Genomic DNA, 20,606 nt, shown 5'->3' with positions numbered 1-20,606 from the left:
TGGTGTGTGTGTGTATGTATGTATAGTAATAACAGATGAGTTTTTTTTTCTTCTCGTTTTAGTTTTAGGCGCCTTTAAATTGTTAGTGAATTGCAAATTACAAACCCTTTATTGGGCCAATATATTTTTTCTTGCTTTATTACATAAATATATAAAGAATATGATACACTGAAAATGACACCCTTATTTTATTTAACCTACAACTTTTAGTTAACTAAAACAAAATAAAGAAAACATCAAAATATTACAAATTCTGTCATTCCCCTGACTTATTCTCTCTGGATTGGTAAGATTCAATTTTTAGTTTAATAAATCTTTTTCTTTTCATCGATGGAGAATTCACCAGCACCTGCATTAACCACTAACAATAATCCTCCCACAATTGACAAAACTTGGAAGAATTCATATCTCAAAAAGTCACGTCTAGCATCTTGAGATGCATAAGCCCAGAATTGGTTAGTGAACACATTGTATAAGAATAAAACAATAAGCATGATAGCAGCTGAAAACTTTGTCTTGTAACCAACAACAATTGAAGCACAAGAAGTTAACCCGATTATAATAATGAAAACTCTACCCAATGACCAATCAGAAGAAAAGACGAATCCCAAAAATAATAATACTAACAAAATTCTACCAGCTAAAAGGAAATACTTTTTGTTGTCTTGATTGTTCAACATCGGTAAACCTGGCATGTTTAAGGATCTTTTATCTCTAACAATACTATCGGAAAATGCTAATACTAACCCTCCAACAACGGACAAGTTTCTCAAAACAAATTGAGCATCAAACAATAAACCATACCCAATACCTTGTATAATAACAACAACGATCAATGCAATAGTAGCAATGTTATTCTTTTTTCTGGCAATTACTAAAGTGGATGCAACTGTCATAACCACCATATTATTGATCAAGAATAAAACGGTCAACCAACGCCAATAGTGTCTATAGTTGTGCAAGTAATAAACTTGTTCATTCCATTGAGTGAAGATTCTTAAAGTATCCTCATAGAAAGTGGCCACCAAAAATGCTCTACCAATTGCTGGGACGTATGGTTTCAAGACTTTAAAATAATCATCGATCCAATCTTCAACTTTTTTAGCAACATCTTCAAATTGTTCTAAAGGACTTTTGCTGGAAGATATTGGACCAATATGTGGTTGAGGTTGAGAAGGTATTCCATGATGTGGAGGTTGATTACCAAATTGATTAGGACCACGATACGACATTGTTAACTGATATAATTTAAATTAATGATACTCCTCAAATTGATTTGAATAATAGATATATATATATGAATGGCAAACCCAAAAACAAATAGAAAAACCTGGGGATAAGAGTAAGATCAAATTATATAAGTTGTATTTGTTCTTGTTCTGAAAAAAAAAATATGAAAACAAGAATATTATTATTATATGAAACTTTGAACAAGTAAAAAAAAACAAAAAAGAACAACTAATACAAAAATTCCCATACAACAACAACAGCAAAAAAAATGTCAACGTCAACAAAACAAAGGAAAAACGAAACGAAACAATAAAGTGAACAGCAGTACAATCAGCACCACCACCACCAGTGGAAAAAAAAAATCACAACCTTCTTTTATAACACCCACTCTCTAATACCATGACCCACCCACTTAATACCAATACTACTGCCACCAACACATGTAGACCTCTTAACCTATGAGCTGTCCAAAATCATTGGAACGATTTAGATTTTACTCTTGTCTCATGATATAAATTGTACGGAACCAAAGCCATGATCTAGACACTTTTTTTTAGTGCTAATTATTCCACGAAATTTCTCTCAAATACAAAATAGTGCTGCAAAAATTTTGTGGGGATGATTCACTTCCACAGATCAACTAATTCAATTCCACCCTTTATTAATGAAGAATTCATTTTACTATATCAGAGGAACAATTTGACTAGGGTTAATTTCATATATTAGTACTATATTTATCTAGCACATTAGGCAGTCAATTATATTACCTGTATCAAAACCATTTCTCTTTTAGGAAAATTGAACGAAAGTGCACACTAATTGGGCAACCAACAATTATTGAAGTCTACATTACAACTTCGCTTAAATTGCCAAGTGGAATAGACTTTACAAGTCAGTTCAAAAGGTAATTTCCACAAAATCATCCTATGTTACGACTCAATCTTCTTTCTATTGGACCTCGAAAAGTCGGTTTTCAAAATCTATTAATAATTTCATTATCCTTTACACCGTTAAGCGGGAGATCTGACTACAAATCAATACATCTCTATACAAAAGAAACTTCCTCGGTTGTTTCTGGCAGTCTATTCTTTTCCCACGGTTTAGTTCTTTGTGAAGCAGAAGCAGTTGACCCTTGATCTGTCAATACTGTATCAGGTATTTGTTTGATCCCAGGTATAGGTTTTCCCAGCATTAACAACCCTACCAATTCTTGATAGTTTGAAGAGTATGGTGGATCAGAATCGCTTTGATTGTTTGTTGATGTACTCTCAGATGTACCCAACTCCTCAATTTGTTTGTCTTTCTTAAACTTATCTTCATTATGCAACTTCCAATCTTCAAAATCATCTAAATTTATAATATTACCAGTTTTGTTACAAAAGAAAAACGACTTGGCTTGGTTTATCAATTGTTGTTTGTCTAAATTAGGTATGGAAGTAACGGATGGATCTTGTTCCTTCAAGTTCTGTAAATAATTATCCATAATTTCTTGTAAACCATCTTGAAATTCTTGGAAAGAATCCCAATCATAATTTAAATATTCTATGTAAACATCTTCTTGTGTGTTGGAGGTAGACATGTTTGAGTTTTGTAATTTGTGGAGAAAAAGAGAAGAAGTTTTTCAATGATTTTTTTTTTCCCCTTCTCTCTTTGAAAATATCTTCGTGTTTGGTATAAACAAATCTATCTTTCAATACCGTGACGTTGAAATTTTTTTTTTAACGTCAGCCGATTCCAAATTACTGAAACACCCCAAATCTTTGTTTTCCCCTTTAATTGGAAGAGAATCATGAGTCAATTGAAATATCTCATCACATTTTCAATTCTATTAAGATTCGGGTTTTTCTTTTTTGGATTGTATCAAGATGAATATATGCCCGTGAAATATACCGATATCGATTATCTTGTATTCAATGATGCATCCAAATTTGTTTATCAAGGTCTATCGCCATATCTTAGAGAAACATATAGATATACCCCCATTTTAGCAATTTTGTTAATACCCGACAATTTTGGCAAGTACTGGTATCATTTTGGGAAATTGTTATTTATGGTTAGTGATGTTATTACTGGACTAATTATATTGAAACTTTTATCAAAGCAACAACAATTATCGGAAAAGAAGAAAATGATATTATCCTCTATTTGGTTATTAAATCCAATGGTGATAACTATAAGTACACGAGGATCTGCAGAAAGTGTATTGACAGTAATGATTATGTTGTCATTGTACTACTTGTTGGATAAAGACAATGTTATACTATCTGCCATATGGTTGGGACTTTCTATTCATTTTAAAATTTATCCCATAATATATTTACCAAGTATACTTTATTATTTATCTTCCCAAGAAACCCCATTTTTGGCGAGTGTTCCTGGAATTAACCTTGTTAACGCCAAAAACTTGAAATATATTATTATTACTTTGACTACATTGGCAGTAGTTAATTATTTAATGTTTTTAAAATACGGATGGGAATTCATAGACAATTCTTATTTGTATCATGTCACAAGACTCGATCATCGTCATAATTTTTCAGTTTACAATATGGTATTATATTATAAATCGGCATTATTAGAAGATTCTAATGGGTTTGATATTGAAAAAATCGCTTTTGTTCCACAATTACTATTATCAGCAGTTATAATCCCATTGATATTTGCTAAAGAGGATTTAATATCAAGTTTATTCATTCAAACATTTGTGTTTGTTGCATTCAACAAAGTCATTACATCACAATATTTCATTTGGTTTTTAATATTTCTCCCACATTTCTTGTCCAAAACCAAACTATTGACTACAGATAAGATTACTGGTATAAGTTGTTTATTATTGTGGATCATTTCACAAGCCACTTGGCTATATTTTGCTTATAAATTGGAATTTTTGGGAGAAAATACTTTTGATAATGGGTTAATGTATTCATCTGTGTTTTTCTTTTTAAGTAATTGTTGGTGTACAATGAAGTTTATACAGAGTTTATAGACGTTAGAATTTGCATAGATAATCAATGTGTTGTTGCGAGAGCGAACATTTTTTTTTTCAACTATTTTCTCATTGGTAAAATTCAAAACTGAATTCGATGACATTATTGAACAGAGATCTCTCTGTTTTTTTTTAACAGTTTTCCTAGCATCTACACCCAAGCATTATAAAGTTGTTATTTAATTAAAAGATGGAATTATATTCACCTGAGGGACTTAGAATAGACGGAAGAAGATGGAACGAATTGCGTAGATTTGAATGCCGTATCAACACTCATCCAAACTCATCGGATGGCTCCTCATATGTCGAACAAGGTAATACCAAAGTGATGTGCACAGTACAAGGACCAATAGAACCAGCATTAAGATCTCAACAACATTCAGAACGAGCAAATATAGAAGTGAATTTGAATATTGCTAGTTTTTCAACTTTTGAAAGGAAAAAACGAAGTAGAAATGAAAGAAGATTAGTTGAACTTAAAACTACTTTAGAAAAAACATTTGAAGAAAGTGTTATGATAAATTTATATCCAAGAACAAATATTGTTATAAATGTTCAAGTATTATGCCAGGATGGTGGGATGTTAGCTGCAGTTATCAACTCTATTACATTAGCACTCATTGACGCTGGTATATCAATGTATGATTATGTGAGTGGTGTATCTTGTGGATTATATGATCAAACACCATTATTAGATGTAAATAACTTAGAAGAACACGATATGAGTTGTTTAACAGTTGGTGTTATTGGTAAAAGTGAGAAATTGGCATTAATGTTGTTAGAAGATAAAATGCCATTGGATAGATTGGAATCAGTATTGTCAATTGGTATTGCTGGAAGTCATAAAATAAGAGAATTAATGGATCAAGAAGTGAGGAAGCATGGAATTATTAGGGCTTCTAAAATGCAATAATTTGAATAAATATATTTACACGCATACAGCATTTCGATTTGATATAACTTTATAATACATTCTATAGGATCTATAATAATTATTTCAGTAATCTCATCACCCATTCAAACGCTAAAAGTGCAGCTGCATTAGCAGGGAATGATCTTAATATGGCGGGACCAAAACCTTTAGTGAATCCACGCCAACCTTTTTCTTTATAAATATACTTTACCGCATCTATCCATCTTGGGAACTTCTTTTCTGATTGAATAGGAGAGTCCGTCATTATATTTTGTTTAACAACATCTGCGGGATAAGCAAATATCCAAAACACAGTAGCAGATAACCCACCAGCCCAAAAATTGATTGAAGGTGTTGACATCTTGGTATTTTTTTCAAAATATTGAGTGAAAATTTCGTATGACCCCCACCAAAATATAAAATTGGTTCTGAAAATCATCGTTGATATCAAACCTGAATATATACCTCTTATCCCAGCTGCTTGATACACTTTTTTAGCAACATCAATAGGACCACTATAAGTTCTTGATTTTTTATCATATTGTACTTGCAATCTTGCCTTACATTGTTCAATTGGGGCAGCAACAAAACTCACCGTCAATCCACTTCCCAACCCTGCTATCATATGACCAACCAATGGTAATTTCTTTTCCTGTGGATATATATAGTCTTTGACAAGCTCTCGATATGTATGCAATGATCCAAGCATTATTGAATCCATAAATACCCAACCTACTAAAGGTGGAGTAAACCCTTTATAAAATCCAAATGGTCCTTCATACTTTAATGTTTGCCAAGCACAATCAATAGGTCCTTTAAATCTCCCCTTGGGAGCTGTTTGTAATCGACTTTTCCATGTATCAAACGGGTGACCCACTAAATTCTTATTTATACCGGAACAAACACCTGCTAGATATGCAATATATTTTGGTGGGGATTTGGTGTCGGGCTGAGGATGCTCCAACTGAGTCAAAATTTGATCTTCTTTATCTTGAACCACTATAGACATATTTATTAGGATGACCAGGCAGAAAGCAAGTAAATTTGAAAATCTGAATAGACTTTCAACTGTTTTTATGGATAAACGATTAAGATTTTGATTATAGTTAAGGTTATTGGATATTTTTTGTTTTCTTTTACGTTTTTCTTTATTTTTTTTCAGATCTGCACCGGTGCGGAGGAAATTATGGACCTGAACCGGGGAAAGATTTGGTACCAAGAGAATACGGAAAATATTGAAAAGTCATACCAACCAATACAGTTACAGAGAGATCTTTTTGAATACATTTTATTCTATTAATACATAACCTACCACTTAGTCAAGAATTTGGCTAATTACTGATCTATTAACGGCGCATTATACTTTCTGTCTTTATAATCCCAATAAAATGTCAATTCCGCTGGTCCGTCCACTTCACATTGAAGCTTATAGTCAACATCATGTAAACGACTTTTAACTAATTTGATAAAATCATTCAATTCACAAGTAAACCCAGGACCTCCACTACAATCCGGATATGGATAAACTGCATCATTCACAATAAATCTAACATATTGCTTTTCACCACATTTCAATTTTTCAGTGTAAGTTCTAGCACCTTGAGGGAAAAATTCTGCTGCATTATATGGATTGGGAAATGGTACTCGATCAACGGGCAAATCCCCTGGTGGAACAATCAATCCCAAAGATGTCAAATACATCTCAATATCAGTATCATGGGTAAATGTCAACCAAATTTTTGAATCTTCTTGAAGCATTTTCAACGACGCTTCCACCATAGGTGAGCCAATTACCTTTGTCATATTATTACCTGGACCAGTTTGATAGTAATTACCAACATCGTTTCGGTACCCACTTCTGATAAATTCATCTTTTGTAAATAGATTGCAGAATGGAGAATACCCCCTAACGTTAATCTCAAAGGCACACCAAAGAAATAATGACGAGACCTGATCTGCACTTAAATCTAATCCAGGATTGTCTACTAGCCATCTAGATAAAATATCGTCCAAATAAGTCTTATCGTACTGATTCACCAAATCTTTGTGTAAATCTTGATTCAAAGTTTTACAAGCGTATCTTGGTGTCAATGAATTACCACCCATTTTTTTGTCTTCATCAACAACAACAAATTCAACTGTATCTTCTGAGTAATCATCTCCTAAAAATCCTCGAGCGAAATAGACACCACTTTGATAACACCTTCCAGAATTACTAGTAAACACAACAAGCTTCTCCTTTTGGTCAAATAGTGATTGATATCTTTTTCTAAAATAAGCTCCATGTCGTAATAAATTTGTAGTTCCAAAATATGGACCTTTTGAGTTTTTAGGAGTAGTCTCCTTTTCATAATAATCTGGATTAGTAACGAAATACTCATAGTCATTTAAAAAAGATAAATCTCCATGAAATTCACCATATCTCTTGAAAACTTCCATCACTGAATTAAAGTATTTCCCATCTCCTTTACTAGGAAATCGCTCACCATGTCTACTAATCATTTGAACTTGTTCAATAGTGCATTTTTCTGGTATATCAGTAGAAATCCCATACCCTGAATTTTGAATATATGGACCGCTGCCACCAAGGTACTTGACAATATTATATTGTTCAATTGATGCTTGATGTGGGGCAGCAACATCCTGGAAAACAGATTGTCCACTTAGAATAAACCCAGCATTAAGTACTCGTGATAAACCAACCATTTAGTTGTCTGGAAAGAATTATGTTTATTATGAAAGTTGATATTTTAGGGTTCAAATCATACTTATGAAAAAAGCACATACTGTGTGAGAACGTGGGTGAGTCGCGAATTAAATCCCCGTAATTTTTATAGTCTGGCTATAAATACAAACATTCATCATTGGGGGTGTTTTACTAATATGATATTAATCTTATCACTTTACCAAAGGTAATATGAAGAATCGGATAAAAAAGTGGCTAAATAATAAAAACAAGAAACAAAATTTAACTACGTATTTTTCATGTACACTCAACAATCTCCATTTGTGGCACCATCCCAACACCAAGATATAAAGTTACTAAACATTGTCAAATTTTGACCAATTTCTTCCATAATAAAGATTCTCACTGATTCATGGATAGCTCACATTGAAATAATTATTGCATCGTTAAATAAATTTTGGTTTTGGTATTGCATTATCACGAAGAGTCTTTAATTGAAAAACCCAATCCCATAAAACTCATTGTCAGTACAAGTAATACTCATGAGCTACATCCTACACATTTTCAATCCAATTTGAGGCAATATTATTAACAAGTTTGTTTAAAATGTACAGAAGGTATTGGCAACCCTTTCGTTTTGGCTTTTACATCTAGATATTGAGGTCGTGCAACTGTTTCCAAATGCTCGCATTATATTTTCAGTATTGAAAAAGCAGTAAAATCATGTCAAAGAAAAGAGAAGAAAAAAAAAGAGAGGGAAATCAATAACAGCTTTATTTGCTTGTGGTAATTGATTGTCTACTACTTTTCAGTCTTCAAGGTCAATTTATCCCCTAGAAGACGAGCCAATTCAATTCATTACCTTTTTTTTCCCTCTTTTTATTTTCAAATATGAGTCAATCAGATGTTCCGATTAAAAAGGAAGTCACAGTGAAAAAGGAAGATGGTTCTACTCCTACATCGCCCAGCAAGCAACAAGAATGGCAAACCATCCCATTAAAGTCATGCACAGAAGAGGATGTGAAAGATATTAGATTTCATATAATGAAATTTGCTACTAAACAGGATGTGAATATTACGAAAGATTTTACCAGACCGGTAAGGTTGCACAGAAAAGATCCCAGAAATATGCAATTCCATTTAACCCGTGAGGAATTAGATCAAAGGAAAAGGGAAAAGCAGCAAATGGAAAAATTGAAACAGGAAGAAAAAGAAGCAACAGCAAAGCCAACCGAAGAATCAGAAGAAAAGGAAGAAAAGGATAAGCCTACAGCTGATGCAGCAAAAGTAGCACCGGAAAAACCAACACTAAATAAGAATCAGGCAGATATGTCTCAGGTAGCCCCTGATGGTGGAGCCAGAAAGAATAGAAAGAATTTGTTCAAACGTAAAACTAGACAGATTAATCTTATGAATGAAGAAAAAAGAAAGTTGAGATATGAAGAGCATTATCCTTGGGTAATAGAAGATTATGACGGGAAAAACGTTTTTGTGGGGAACTATGAAGCAGGGTCAACAGAACAACAACATGTATTGTTTGTTTTCGATAAAGATGGATTCAAAATGATTCCCGCGGAGAAAGTATACAGATTCACACCTAGAAATAGATATGCCACTTTGACTTTGGAAGAGGCCGAAGCAAAAATGGAAAGAAACTCTAGTGTACCAAGATGGTTGATGAAACATATGGAGGATAGGTCAATTTCTGAAGGTACACCAGATCAAAGATTCAGATATAATTCACCTGCAGCCAACGGGAGTGTGATAGCAAATGTTGGCAATGGAAGTGCTGGAAGAAGAATGAGAACAGTCTTGGGTGGAAGTGGATCTGGAAATGACAGAGACTCTGATCATGATGATTTAGATTACGATGAAGAATTTGCTGATGATGAGGAAGCTCCTATTATGGACGGAGATGAAGAAGAAAATAAATTGTCAGAGAAGAAAATCAAAAAAGAAATGTTGAAAGCTGCACATTTTGATGGACAGCTGGAGGCTGAGGCAGAAGATGATTTGGATGATTTGTTTGAAACTGAAAAGACCAGAAAAGTCGATAAAGAAGGTAAGAAGTTAAGAAAAGTATTGAACAAACGTGAAGGTGGTGTATATGATAGCGACGAAGAAGACGGATTAATGCCATATATTTCCAAATCAGATTTGGAAAGTGATGAAGAGAGTGATGACGAAGTTCAAGTTAAGAAGGAGCCATCGAGTGATTCCCAAACTGACAACAATACGAATAAGACATCACGTGCAAGGGAAGTAGGTGTCAAAAGTATTGGGGATGGTTTTGTGGTTATCAAAGCTCCACCATCATTTTTAGGAACTATGCCCCCAGGTGATTGGAATCCTCAAGCTCGCAAACGCCCCACTCCAGAAATTGCCAGTCCAAGGAAAAAAATCAAATTGGACGAAACTATCAAGGTTAAGAAAGAGAGAACATTGTCACCACCTCCTGTTTCACCAACTACGAATGCTGCCACAAACACCAGCTCTCCAGGCAATGGAATGGACTTGAATGATGCTGGACCAGACAATTTATTGGTCACGGTCAAAGATGTGTTGGATATTGTAAAAGACCAGCCATTGACTACAAAAGAATTATTAATGGGATTAAAGAGCAGGGTCAGTGCTCACAAGGATAATAAATTAAGAATTATCAGTATTGTAAAGCAAAATTTACGATTGGTTGATGGGAAGCTAGTTCTTAAAGACTAATAGCATAGAGATTACTAATGATAGTGTATCTGAAATAGAACAAGAGGAAAATGGGATATATAAATCACAAAAATAAGAATGTGAAGTAGTTACATGATATAAAGTCTATTAATATTATACAATTTCAACAATTTTATCATCATCTGAATCGCTTTCTATCTCTTCAATATCAGCAGACTGTGGTGCTTCATCTCTCTTCAACATTTGCACCACTCTATCACACAAATCTGCCACCTGTTCTACCTCTATAGCTTTATGCAACTCTTTGATAATTGCATACACTTGCTTTTCTCTAAGGTATTCTCTAGCTTCTCTAGTAGTACATAAAAGTAAAAGAGATTCCAAATGAATACAAAGAATTCCACTCAATGGTTCCCTTTTTTTGTCACTAGGTAATAATTGTAACTCCTCTGGTAAATCGAACATCTCGTCTTCATCAATTTCTTCTGGTCCAGCTAATGGTAATAATATGAATGGCAATAAATTGATTTTAGGATCCGTCAATAATTTCATATGGGCATTGGTATCAAACAACGAATTTTTAATGGTTGAAGCAACACCTTCTCTTCTAATTTTGTCATCGTATTTCTCCGTGAAAACCAAAACCTTAGATAATGGAACAACTTCATCGTAAGATTGTTCAGTTATGAAATAAGTTCTCCCCTGTTTATAACGAGATAAATCAGCAAAGAAATAAGATAAATAATCGTAGTTGGCATATTCGTTTAATTTTCTATCATAACCTTTGACAAAACAGTCCATTAAACAATCAATGACTTTCTTTGAAGAGAACACTTTTTTATGTTCATCATCTAATTCTACTTCAAAATCCAATACTTTGTTGATGGCATCATTTTTAGCTAAATTAGTCAACAAGATACACATTAAATCGGCATTGGTGTTTTTGATATTGATAATTTGTATGGCCAAATATTTCAAGTACTCTTCATCTTCAACAATCAATTTTCTCATAACCAAGTCATCACATAAGTTTGCTAAAATAGTTACAGATTGGTTAACCAAAGTTTTACCGTTAGATTTACTTATATTTTTCAAATCCTTGATGGCTTCATAATTGTTGTAACTGAACACTTTTTGGTGTGGACCAGTGGAATAACCAACCAAGTTGTCCAACGCTATTTGGGAAACAGCAGGTTGAGGTGAATGTAAAAATGACACTAACTCTTCTAATTCAGTTGGCATGGTAAGGACTGTGGGTATTAAGTAAGAGAAAGAATTATAAAAATTTTTTTCTTGAATCTTGGTTCTTCTTTTTTGCAGTTCCAGATGTTGCGATGGAACAAAAATCTACGTCATAAATATATATTTTCATTTCACAATTTAGAATCTACTTTCTTTTTAGCTTCTTGTTGTACTATAAATTTAGCTTCTCTTTGACCAGAAAACCATCCTCCATGTGCACATCCATTAGAAGTATCGTCCATAGTTTCTGCACCTGCAAATTTAATTCTATCCTGATACCCATCAACAAAAGCTTTTATAACAGATGAAGGGTCTTGTGTACCGACCAAAGACGTCCCGTAACTGCCCCTAAATAACGACTCATTATTCCAAGGCGTATGGTAAATTGAGTGAGGTTCTGGTATATCCTGAATCCCTTTCAGCTCACATATTTTTGCGATCAAAGGTTTGAAAATTGACCAAATTCTTTGTTGCTTTTCATGTGGTTGTAAATTCTCAATGTATTTTGATAAAGGATTTTGAGTCAACGCAACTAAAGAAGGAACATTATTTACAGCTTGATAGTTGATTAATATTGTTGGATAATCCCAAGCATCGACAGAGATTGTATCTTGTGATGGGGTATTGCTTGTCAACCCATAGAACCTGTCAACATCTCTTGGCCAAAAGCAATCATCAAACTCCAACACGACTTTCCCTAAAGAGCCAAAATGAACATCAGGTAAAACTTTTTGAATATTAGGAGGCAATTCTGGAACCCACTCAACATAATTCTCATCTTTTGCATTTGTAATTTTCAAAATTGTTTGTGGAATTGTCACTATTATATAATCGCAAGAATACGTTCGACCATCTTTAAGATAAACAAGAATTTTCTTTTTATTTGTATAATCAATCTTGATGACTTGGGCATTTAATTTAATTGCAGAATCCCGATATGCTCTTGGCAACTCTTTCAACTCGTTGATGAAAACTGTACTGTATCCATTTTTGACAAATGCATTTCTACCCAAATGCCCGTCATCGGCAAAAGTATATTTACCAGAAAGTAAATCCCATGATTCTCCGTGCCATAATTCACTCCACATTCGTACAGCACTCAAAGATAATTCAATTTGCTCTTTTGTTAAGACATTTCGATACTTGTCAACATATTCTTGTGCTAACTGCTTTACAGAAATATCTAACTTATCAGGATCCTGCTTATACACCCATTGAAAGTATGTCATCATTTCTTCAAGAACAGTTTCAAACCTCCATTTTTCAATCTGTCCTTCAAATTTATTGAAATATAAAGATTTCCCATCATCAAAGTAATATTTGACATTTTCCAATTGTTGAGCCTTATCAAATAATGGATTGTTCAAACAATCATGAAACCACGATGCACCATAGTCATATGTAGTTCCTTTATTCTGAGTTGATTCAACGGTGAACAATCGTCCACCCAAACGAGGTTGTGCTTCTAAAATTACCGTGCTTTTGATGCCACTCTTGTATAAATCTGCGGCAGCTTTTATTCCTGATATACCTCCCCCCACAATAACAACTTTTTTATGTGGCATTTTGAATTAAAGTGTGAAAGAAGAAGCTCTCAAGACAAATAAATAAGTAGTGTTTGTAAAAGAGTATTTGACACTTTGTACATATTTTTATATTTCAAGTGTGAGGGTATTATCGTGATTTTGATATTTCATGCCAAGGAACGCGGGATAGTTGTCCCTTCCGCGCTTTGTCCGTATTTGGATGAATATTAAAAAAAGAAAGATCAAAATGATGCGCTCCAACCAAATGAATATTTTAAAAATAATAATTATCTATTAAATCCTTTTATTGTTTCCAACTCTGGTTTTCAGAAGAAATCAATTGTTTGCTTTATAAAACTAATTAATGAAAAAAAAATACTATATAATATTAATAAAAAAATAAAGATTAAACCAAAAAAACAAAAACAAGACAAAAACAAAAAGTCACAAAACTTAACTGAGGCAAATTAAACTTAAAATGAAAATGAAAATATCAATATTAATGGAAACTAATGTTCAACACACTTTAAAAGGCAAATAAAAATTGAAAAAAGGGATAAGGAAAACCAAAAAAAACTAACCAACAAATATCGAAACAATGTCTATACTAAATTATCATGTAAACCAACTAATTCTCCAATTAAACTCATGTACTCCTGTATAAATGAATTGAAGACCCACCAATTCCCAAAACTACTATTAGTATTGTTGGCGTTTGATGAACTACTGCCAATTCCTTGGGCTGTGTCTTGTTGTGTCAAGGGTTGGGTGTCATGTAGTTGACTAGAAGAACTTTGTAACTGTTGCTGTTGTTGTTTTAAAAATATATGTTTCAAAATATCATTTAAAATATATGAAATGCAATTGTTGTACATCAAGATTGGATATTTGGACTTGAACTGACTAGAAAGCAATCGTTTATCAATCAAGCTTATTAATGAATTTAATTTCGCAGTTTCTTTCGGAGTCAACACAGCCTCATTCCCACGCTTATTCTCTGCGTTAACTTCAGATATTGATGTATTCCTAGTGGGTGGAACTGAAGGGTTACCAGTCGACACGGGTTCTGGAGATAAAGAACCTTGAGATCCAGTTGCACCCATTGGGTGAGTAGAACCAGGACCAGCTTCTTCGTCATCATCTTCTTCCCCATTATCGTCATCGAGACCGGCATGAAAATCTGTACTCAAAAAATTCAATAAATCATTCTTGAAAAACTCATCAATAACATTGATCTCTTCATTTATAAAGTTCATGGAAATAGAACTCTTTAATTCACTATTTGTGGTAGGATCAAAATTATACCCAATTAATGTATAAATCAAGTCGTTTGATAAAATTTCGTTTTTGAAATTGAAATTCACTTCACCCATTGATGTGGTATTCAAATTAAAGAAAAAACTATTATCATCATCATCTAATTTAACTGTTTGTGAGTTTATCTTTAAAAAGTTCTCAATATCACTTGACATTGTGGTCTTGCAATTGTCTCGATTGATCAACTTGATAAAAGTAATCAATAAATCGTTCAAATTGATTAATTTTTTAACTAAAACCAAAAAAATTGTAGACCTCTCTATTGGGAACTTCGGTGAATCTAATTTCTTTAACTCGTTGTTGAAATTATTTATCAAGTGTAACAAATTTAATCTTAGATTCTTTAACAAATTGATATTGGTGGATGATTTGACTAATAGTAAATATGGAAGAATTTCAAGTAGGATCGCCAAATATAAAACCAAATCAACATTCGAATAGGTTTCCTGCATGACCAACGGCTTAATGATCGAATCCATCAAATTTTGCAACAAACTCGAGTTATTCAACAAGAATTCATTCTTAAGAAAAATTTGCTGAATCAAGTCTCGGTTTAAAGCAGGTTGTCTGGCATAGCATTCATAGCTCAACCTAACAAACCAATTATCATCATCCAATACAGATAAATTGACATCTGTAGGGTATTTTGAGTTGGCCCTAAGAAATGATAAACGAGGTGCTGTAATATGCTCTCCCATTTGTTGCAGCAATGATTCCTCTTGAGACTGTTCTTCGTGATGATGGTGGTGGCTATGATGATGGTGATGCGAAGTTTGAAGCGGCTGTAAAAATGGATTGCCAGCAACTGGTTCTGTTTTAATTTTCTGTTTGGAAGAAGTTCGTTTATGACTTAATCCACGCCTTGGTGTTGAACCTGTAGTTGCACTTCCACTAGGAGCTATTGATGCAAACGGATTATTATTATCACTGTTGAAAATCTCATTCAAGTCATTCAATTCATGTTCATCACATAGTTGTTTAATTTCCTCTTGAACAATATTTGCATTCCACATTACACCAAGATAGTTGTATTTTGATTCACCTCTGCTACCTAATCGTTTGATTAATAGATTGGGATACACTAGCTTGATCAATTTACCAAGCTTTGATTGACCAAGAATTAACTTTTGTTGTTCGTTTCTGGTATTGGATGCACTTGGGTAGCTTGCTATTAATTTCTGACAGATGATATAGTAGGTTTTATAGATTGATAATCTAGGAATGGTGTAGTTTTGAGGATCATCATCCTCACTGATTGGCAATTGAATTAAAATGTCATGCAAAATCTTGATAGCAAGGAATGTACGAAGTAATTCATGGTAGTTTATATTTGCCAATTTGTTATCTTTGTCTTCCATGTTTGGGAAATAGTCAACCAACATGCTAGGAGTTTTGAAAAAATTCAACAATTGATTGATTATGGAAACCGTCATATCTGTGTCACTTGGACTAACAATTGTCTTGTCAATGCGGTTCTGATAATTCGAATTATCCAACAATGTACGTTGTCTATCATTGTACAATAAATTGTAAAAGTCATCCAAAGTGAAAGGCGAATTGATCTTCCTCAATATAGATAGCAAGAATGTATTAATATTTGAACCATCAACAGAAGTTAAATGAAACAATAAATCATTGAAGATGGTTGTTGATTCTTTTGAAGATCGTTTGGTATCATCCACGCCAGTTTCAGATTGTTGAAACGAAGATCCTTGCGACTGCAATTGTGAAGAGTTGTTCCCACTTAGACTAAATAACGTTAAATGGGAAGAAATGGACAAGTTGTTTTTCTGATGTTGTCGTAAAGCAGAAACATGCAGTGATGATGATGTGCCTAAAATCGAAGGAGGCAATGTACCAGATGGTAATAATGCAGAAGATTGTTGAAACTGTTTACCACCCGTGGTAGACAATAATGAGCTGGAGCTAGTAGTCGGGTATTCTGGCAACCTGAAAGCCAGATTATATAAATTGGAGGAGTCAAATGAAGGATTATATGTTGAATGCGAAGTGTGAAATGCAAACGAAGTGCTGGGTTGCATTGTTGATCCAGGAGGAATACTTGAGCTAGTACCGTATAGTGGTGGCGGTACTCCGCTCTGCAGGTTCAGTTGTGTCTGCTGAGATAATTGCTGACCTTGAGGAGTAGATTGCTGCTGTTGCTGTTGGTGGTGGTGATCATGATACGAAAGGTTTTGCTGTTGAGATGGTTGTTGGTAATAATATGGGGCTGAGCTTACTAGGGGAGAAGATGGTGCCATGGCTGGAATAGGTTGATCTAGCTCTGATGATGCTGTTCGTTTCAAAGGCGAAGTATGCACGGAATGGCTTTCATGAGATAATTCGCTTCCTGGATGTGTGGTAGATGTTGTTCCTGTTGTTGTCGAAGCTCTAGGTCTATTGCTAGTGGGTGGAAAATTGTAATTCATGTAGTTGTCATTATCGTAGATATTGTGTGTTTGGGAATGCTGTTGCTGCTGCTGTTGTTGTTGTTGTTGACTTTCTTGCTGTTGTGGTTGTTGTTGCTGTATCTCCAGCTTGGTCTCAGGTGTGAAATAATATCCAGGGTTCAGCACTGACGATTTCTGTCGTTTATGTGTTCTATGTGGGTTATTGGACATTTCAAGTACTTTGTTATCAATAGATACATATGAATCAACGAACAGTTTGGATATTATAATACAGATTAATAAATGTAATTGTGGGAAAAGAAAACACTATTCTAGATCACTCTCAAGTAAAATTATATCCAGAACCTGTATGGAATAATGGGATATAAATCTTGATTATAAATTTCAGAAATGATTCTTTTGACGGCAAATGATTTTTGCAAAGTGGTATCTAGGCACAAATAAGTTTTAATAATTTGAGTACTTGTGACGAACCAGATTTATTTGCTTGTTTGTTTTTGTTTATTTTTGATCTGGATCAGGGGCACCCTCAAAACTAAACTTATACTTTATTTATTTTATTTTCTTTTTTCTCAAACGAGTGATATCCCAAATATTACTGTTGTGAAATTAAATAATGGATCCAAGTAACCGAGTGGTGATTGTACTTTTCAATACCTGTCTTTGAAATGTAATCAAAAAAAAAGTAGTTAGAACCTTTTCTGTATAAGCGTTTATCTTTCGTAATTAGCTAATTGTGTGATTTAGACTTGTATTTTTACAAAATAAAATCACAGTATACTCTTTTCCTTTTTTTTTTTCGAAATAGCGTTGTAAAATGGTGTGCAAGTATTTGTTATACGATATCTCTGTTTATTAAAAAAATATCGATGGGGTTTTCTTTTCTTGTTTTATTGGCACAGGTGTGTTTATGTGTTGCAGTGTATGAAAATGTCAATTGATGTGAGTTACCGAAATCTAACGTTAAGCTTGAGCAATAAGGCTAGGTTGCACGCGAATAACTGAATTGAACGAAAATGTGATATTGTTAGTAAGTTGGTGGCAACAAGGTAACTAATACAAAAAAAAGCTTTGACCAATTTCTTTAGCAAAGTTGTTTGAGTTTAGGTTTGATATAATGATGTAATTCAGTATTGCTATATGTTTGTTAGCAAGCAAAACCTGATTTGAATTGTGAATATTAAATGCAATACTAGTGAATTATACAAGTATTGGTAAGTCTCAATTGTAACTTAAAAATGGCTGTTATGATGTTGGTCTGTATTGATAGACGCGTAAATTCAAATCTTTCTAATTCTAATTTCGAGATATTGCAAAGGGAACTAAAAATATTGGTGGCTAGGTTAACAGATTGAATGAATTAAAAAAAGAAAACAAAAAATAAAATAAAAATAATTTTTTTTAATAAAAAGTTGGTGTAAACAATTGATCTTTGATAAAGATTTAAACCGTGTGAATCACCTGGACGAATCGGTATCTCTTGTGGAATCTGTTATATAAAAATGAAGGGAAAGGGAAAATAGAATAAGCAATAAACAATATTCAATAATAAGAAGTTGATATTGAATTTGGAAATGTAATTGAATGTTGTTGTCAAGGGAACTTCAAATTAGTTTTATACTCCAAAATAAAAATTAAAAAATTAAAAAAAAATCCAGGGCAAATTAATTTTTAGAAGGGTAGCGTGAAAATTTGGAATGGAAAAACAAATACTGCACGAATTTTGTGTCTGTTTATAAACTTCCTGTTTTGTGTTCCTTTGTATTGGGATGCAGAACGGATAAAATCAAGAATTAAATAGGCTTTGTTAAAAAAAAAACAACCAAAATCCAAGTGAAACAAAATAAAATAAAATACCCACTAATAGTCTGCTGCTGCGAATCAAAAACAATAGAATCGTAATAAGAGCTAAATACTCAATCTTTTGTAATTGAGCGTCTAGCAAAGATGTTTGTTTGTAATATATATATATATATATAAGTGCAAAATATTGTAAGTTTATTTTTATCCAGGTTAATTCTAAAATTGTCGGATTTTATAAATGACCATAAAAAAAAGTTTGAAATTATGCAAACCCTATATGAAAACTGGGAATGTCTTTGCTGATACGCAATATGAAATGACGAATTCTAGACGAAAAAAAATAAGAAAATGTAAAGATGCTCAATTAAAATTGTGTTCCCCTTACTCGAAAATTTCAGGTCGATGTTGAATTGAGGAGGTGACCGTGTAATGGAAAAGTGGCGGTGATGACGGTGAAATGACGGTTGTACTGGTTTCGTCAAAGTTAAACCAAGTAAATTTCCAACTGTTTTTTTGTTTGTTTATTATTTGATTTGATTTGTGGTACAGTGTTAAGTTAAGTTAGTACCCTGATAGTAAAAGGAAAGCTTGGGTTTCTATTGAATAATCGTTTTCACGGCACGGAATGATTTGTGTAATTGTGCAATTGCTATTTCTTAGATCTTTGGTTGTAAAGTCATCAAAAACAGAATCAATATCAACAAAACCACTTACTTCTAAACACAAAAAAATGTTTCGTGCCATTGATGTTATTATCCTGTAAAGAGCACAGGGAAAGCAAATTGTTGAGTGAATGAGTTTCAAAGTATAAATCTGTAATTAACCTTTCATTAGCAGAGCAGGTGAGTGGGTGGGTATTATTGTTGTAGTAGGTGATGCAAGTTTGTTGTATGCACACAAATAAAGTCTATGCACACATTATATATGTAGAACATAATACTAGTAGGAAATAATATTGTGATTACAACCAGTTAAATTAATGACCTGATTGATTGTTAACTCTTTTATTCTTTTGTTTTTATTGCCTCTTTCAATGTATTATTTATGCTTCTAGGTATTTTTGATTATACTTGAACTAGAAAATAGAATCATAAAAGCTTTATGGGTGGAAAGAATTGTTGCAACCCCCAGAAGCATGTAAATTAAAAAAAATAGAGATTTGCCTCTTGGTGTTGCCTATTTATTGCTGCTTTTGGATGGTTGTAAAGAAGTACAAAATCAGATTTTTGCCTCCACTCTAACACTTAGTTAAGATGGTCTAGATATGGGGAAGTATGGATGACAGAACTTTTGATCAACTATATATATTCTACTCCTTATACTGTCTAATACCATTTAATATAAAAATAATAGAAGAGGTTCAATAGAAATGAGTTCAAATTATAAAGAAAGAAGAAACATATTGGGTATTACTAAACTTATGGCCCAAAAAAAACTGCCTCAGCAATCTTCGCTTAAATTTTAATTTCAAGTATGATTACCTTAACGATGGATAGAAATCGTTACAGTAACATCAAATAGTCTCAAAGCAGCAGTACTTGATGTTCATGTGATGGCAAACTCATGCAAAGAAACCAAGCAAGGGAATGAAATAAAATACCAAGAAGTCAACCGCAAATCAAACTATTAATAGGCACCCATTGCTTACAAGACACACGAGAGGGTAGTTGTTGTGATCAATACTCATCATCACCATTTTTATCACGAAGGTAGTGTCGCACATACATAGAGAAGCACTATTTTTTTGTCTGTCACACAAACAAATTATTTTTACATTCTTTGTACAGAGCTTTGTTCAAGTGTTTGTAGTTTT

The 20,606-nt window shown here is 33.2% G+C and overlaps 10 protein-coding genes across 10 annotated transcripts; 3 read left to right on the top strand and 7 right to left on the bottom strand. All coding sequences in view use genetic code 12, as the record gives it.

Moving 5' to 3' along the window:
- Positions 1-305: 305 nt before the first annotated feature.
- Positions 306-1,232, bottom strand: ERV29 (Erv29p; the record flags this gene model as incomplete). The annotated part of the gene is made up of 1 exon (XM_717558.1): positions 306-1,232. One exon carries the CDS (start codon positions 1,230-1,232, stop codon positions 306-308), a length of 927 nt encoding a protein of 308 aa, XP_722651.1.
- Positions 1,233-2,275: 1,043 nt separating this feature from the next.
- Positions 2,276-2,809, bottom strand: CAALFM_C402110WA (uncharacterized protein; the record flags this gene model as incomplete). Its single annotated transcript, XM_717559.1, has 1 exon — positions 2,276-2,809. The coding sequence occupies one exon, from the start codon at positions 2,807-2,809 to the stop codon at positions 2,276-2,278; it is 534 nt and encodes a 177-aa protein (XP_722652.1).
- Positions 2,810-3,019: 210 nt separating this feature from the next.
- Positions 3,020-4,216, top strand: CAALFM_C402100CA (glycosylphosphatidylinositol-alpha 1,4 mannosyltransferase I; the record flags this gene model as incomplete). The annotated part of the gene is made up of 1 exon (XM_717560.1): positions 3,020-4,216. The coding sequence occupies one exon, from the start codon at positions 3,020-3,022 to the stop codon at positions 4,214-4,216; it is 1,197 nt and encodes a 398-aa protein (XP_722653.1).
- A 190-nt stretch (positions 4,217-4,406) lies between these two features.
- Positions 4,407-5,129, top strand: CAALFM_C402090CA (exosome non-catalytic core subunit; the record flags this gene model as incomplete). The annotated part of the gene is made up of 1 exon (XM_717561.1): positions 4,407-5,129. One exon carries the CDS (start codon positions 4,407-4,409, stop codon positions 5,127-5,129), a length of 723 nt encoding a protein of 240 aa, XP_722654.1.
- Positions 5,130-5,208: 79 nt separating this feature from the next.
- On the bottom strand, positions 5,209-6,138 carry CAALFM_C402080WA (uncharacterized protein; the record flags this gene model as incomplete). The annotated part of the gene is made up of 1 exon (XM_717562.1): positions 5,209-6,138. One exon carries the CDS (start codon positions 6,136-6,138, stop codon positions 5,209-5,211), a length of 930 nt encoding a protein of 309 aa, XP_722655.1.
- Positions 6,139-6,464: 326 nt separating this feature from the next.
- PHO114 (Pho114p) lies at positions 6,465-7,835 on the bottom strand (the record flags this gene model as incomplete). Its single annotated transcript, XM_717563.1, has 1 exon — positions 6,465-7,835. One exon carries the CDS (start codon positions 7,833-7,835, stop codon positions 6,465-6,467), a length of 1,371 nt encoding a protein of 456 aa, XP_722656.1.
- An 871-nt stretch (positions 7,836-8,706) lies between these two features.
- Positions 8,707-10,533, top strand: TFG1 (transcription factor IIF subunit; the record flags this gene model as incomplete). Its single annotated transcript, XM_717564.2, has 1 exon — positions 8,707-10,533. The coding sequence occupies one exon, from the start codon at positions 8,707-8,709 to the stop codon at positions 10,531-10,533; it is 1,827 nt and encodes a 608-aa protein (XP_722657.1).
- A 114-nt stretch (positions 10,534-10,647) lies between these two features.
- On the bottom strand, positions 10,648-11,736 carry HGH1 (Hgh1p; the record flags this gene model as incomplete). Its single annotated transcript, XM_717566.1, has 1 exon — positions 10,648-11,736. One exon carries the CDS (start codon positions 11,734-11,736, stop codon positions 10,648-10,650), a length of 1,089 nt encoding a protein of 362 aa, XP_722659.1.
- Positions 11,737-11,867: 131 nt separating this feature from the next.
- Positions 11,868-13,301, bottom strand: CAALFM_C402040WA (polyamine oxidase; the record flags this gene model as incomplete). Its single annotated transcript, XM_717568.1, has 1 exon — positions 11,868-13,301. One exon carries the CDS (start codon positions 13,299-13,301, stop codon positions 11,868-11,870), a length of 1,434 nt encoding a protein of 477 aa, XP_722661.1.
- Positions 13,302-13,864: 563 nt separating this feature from the next.
- On the bottom strand, positions 13,865-17,200 carry RFX2 (Rfx2p; the record flags this gene model as incomplete). The annotated part of the gene is made up of 1 exon (XM_717569.2): positions 13,865-17,200. The coding sequence occupies one exon, from the start codon at positions 17,198-17,200 to the stop codon at positions 13,865-13,867; it is 3,336 nt and encodes a 1,111-aa protein (XP_722662.2).
- Positions 17,201-20,606: the final 3,406 nt, after the last annotated feature.

The sequence above is a fragment of the Candida albicans genome, chromosome 4 (assembly GCF_000182965.3).
Source record: "Candida albicans SC5314 chromosome 4, complete sequence".
Taxonomy (NCBI): Eukaryota; Fungi; Ascomycota; class Pichiomycetes; order Serinales; family Debaryomycetaceae; genus Candida; species Candida albicans.
Note: the sequence above shows the minus strand (reverse complement) of the source record. Positions and strands in the feature narration are given on the sequence as shown.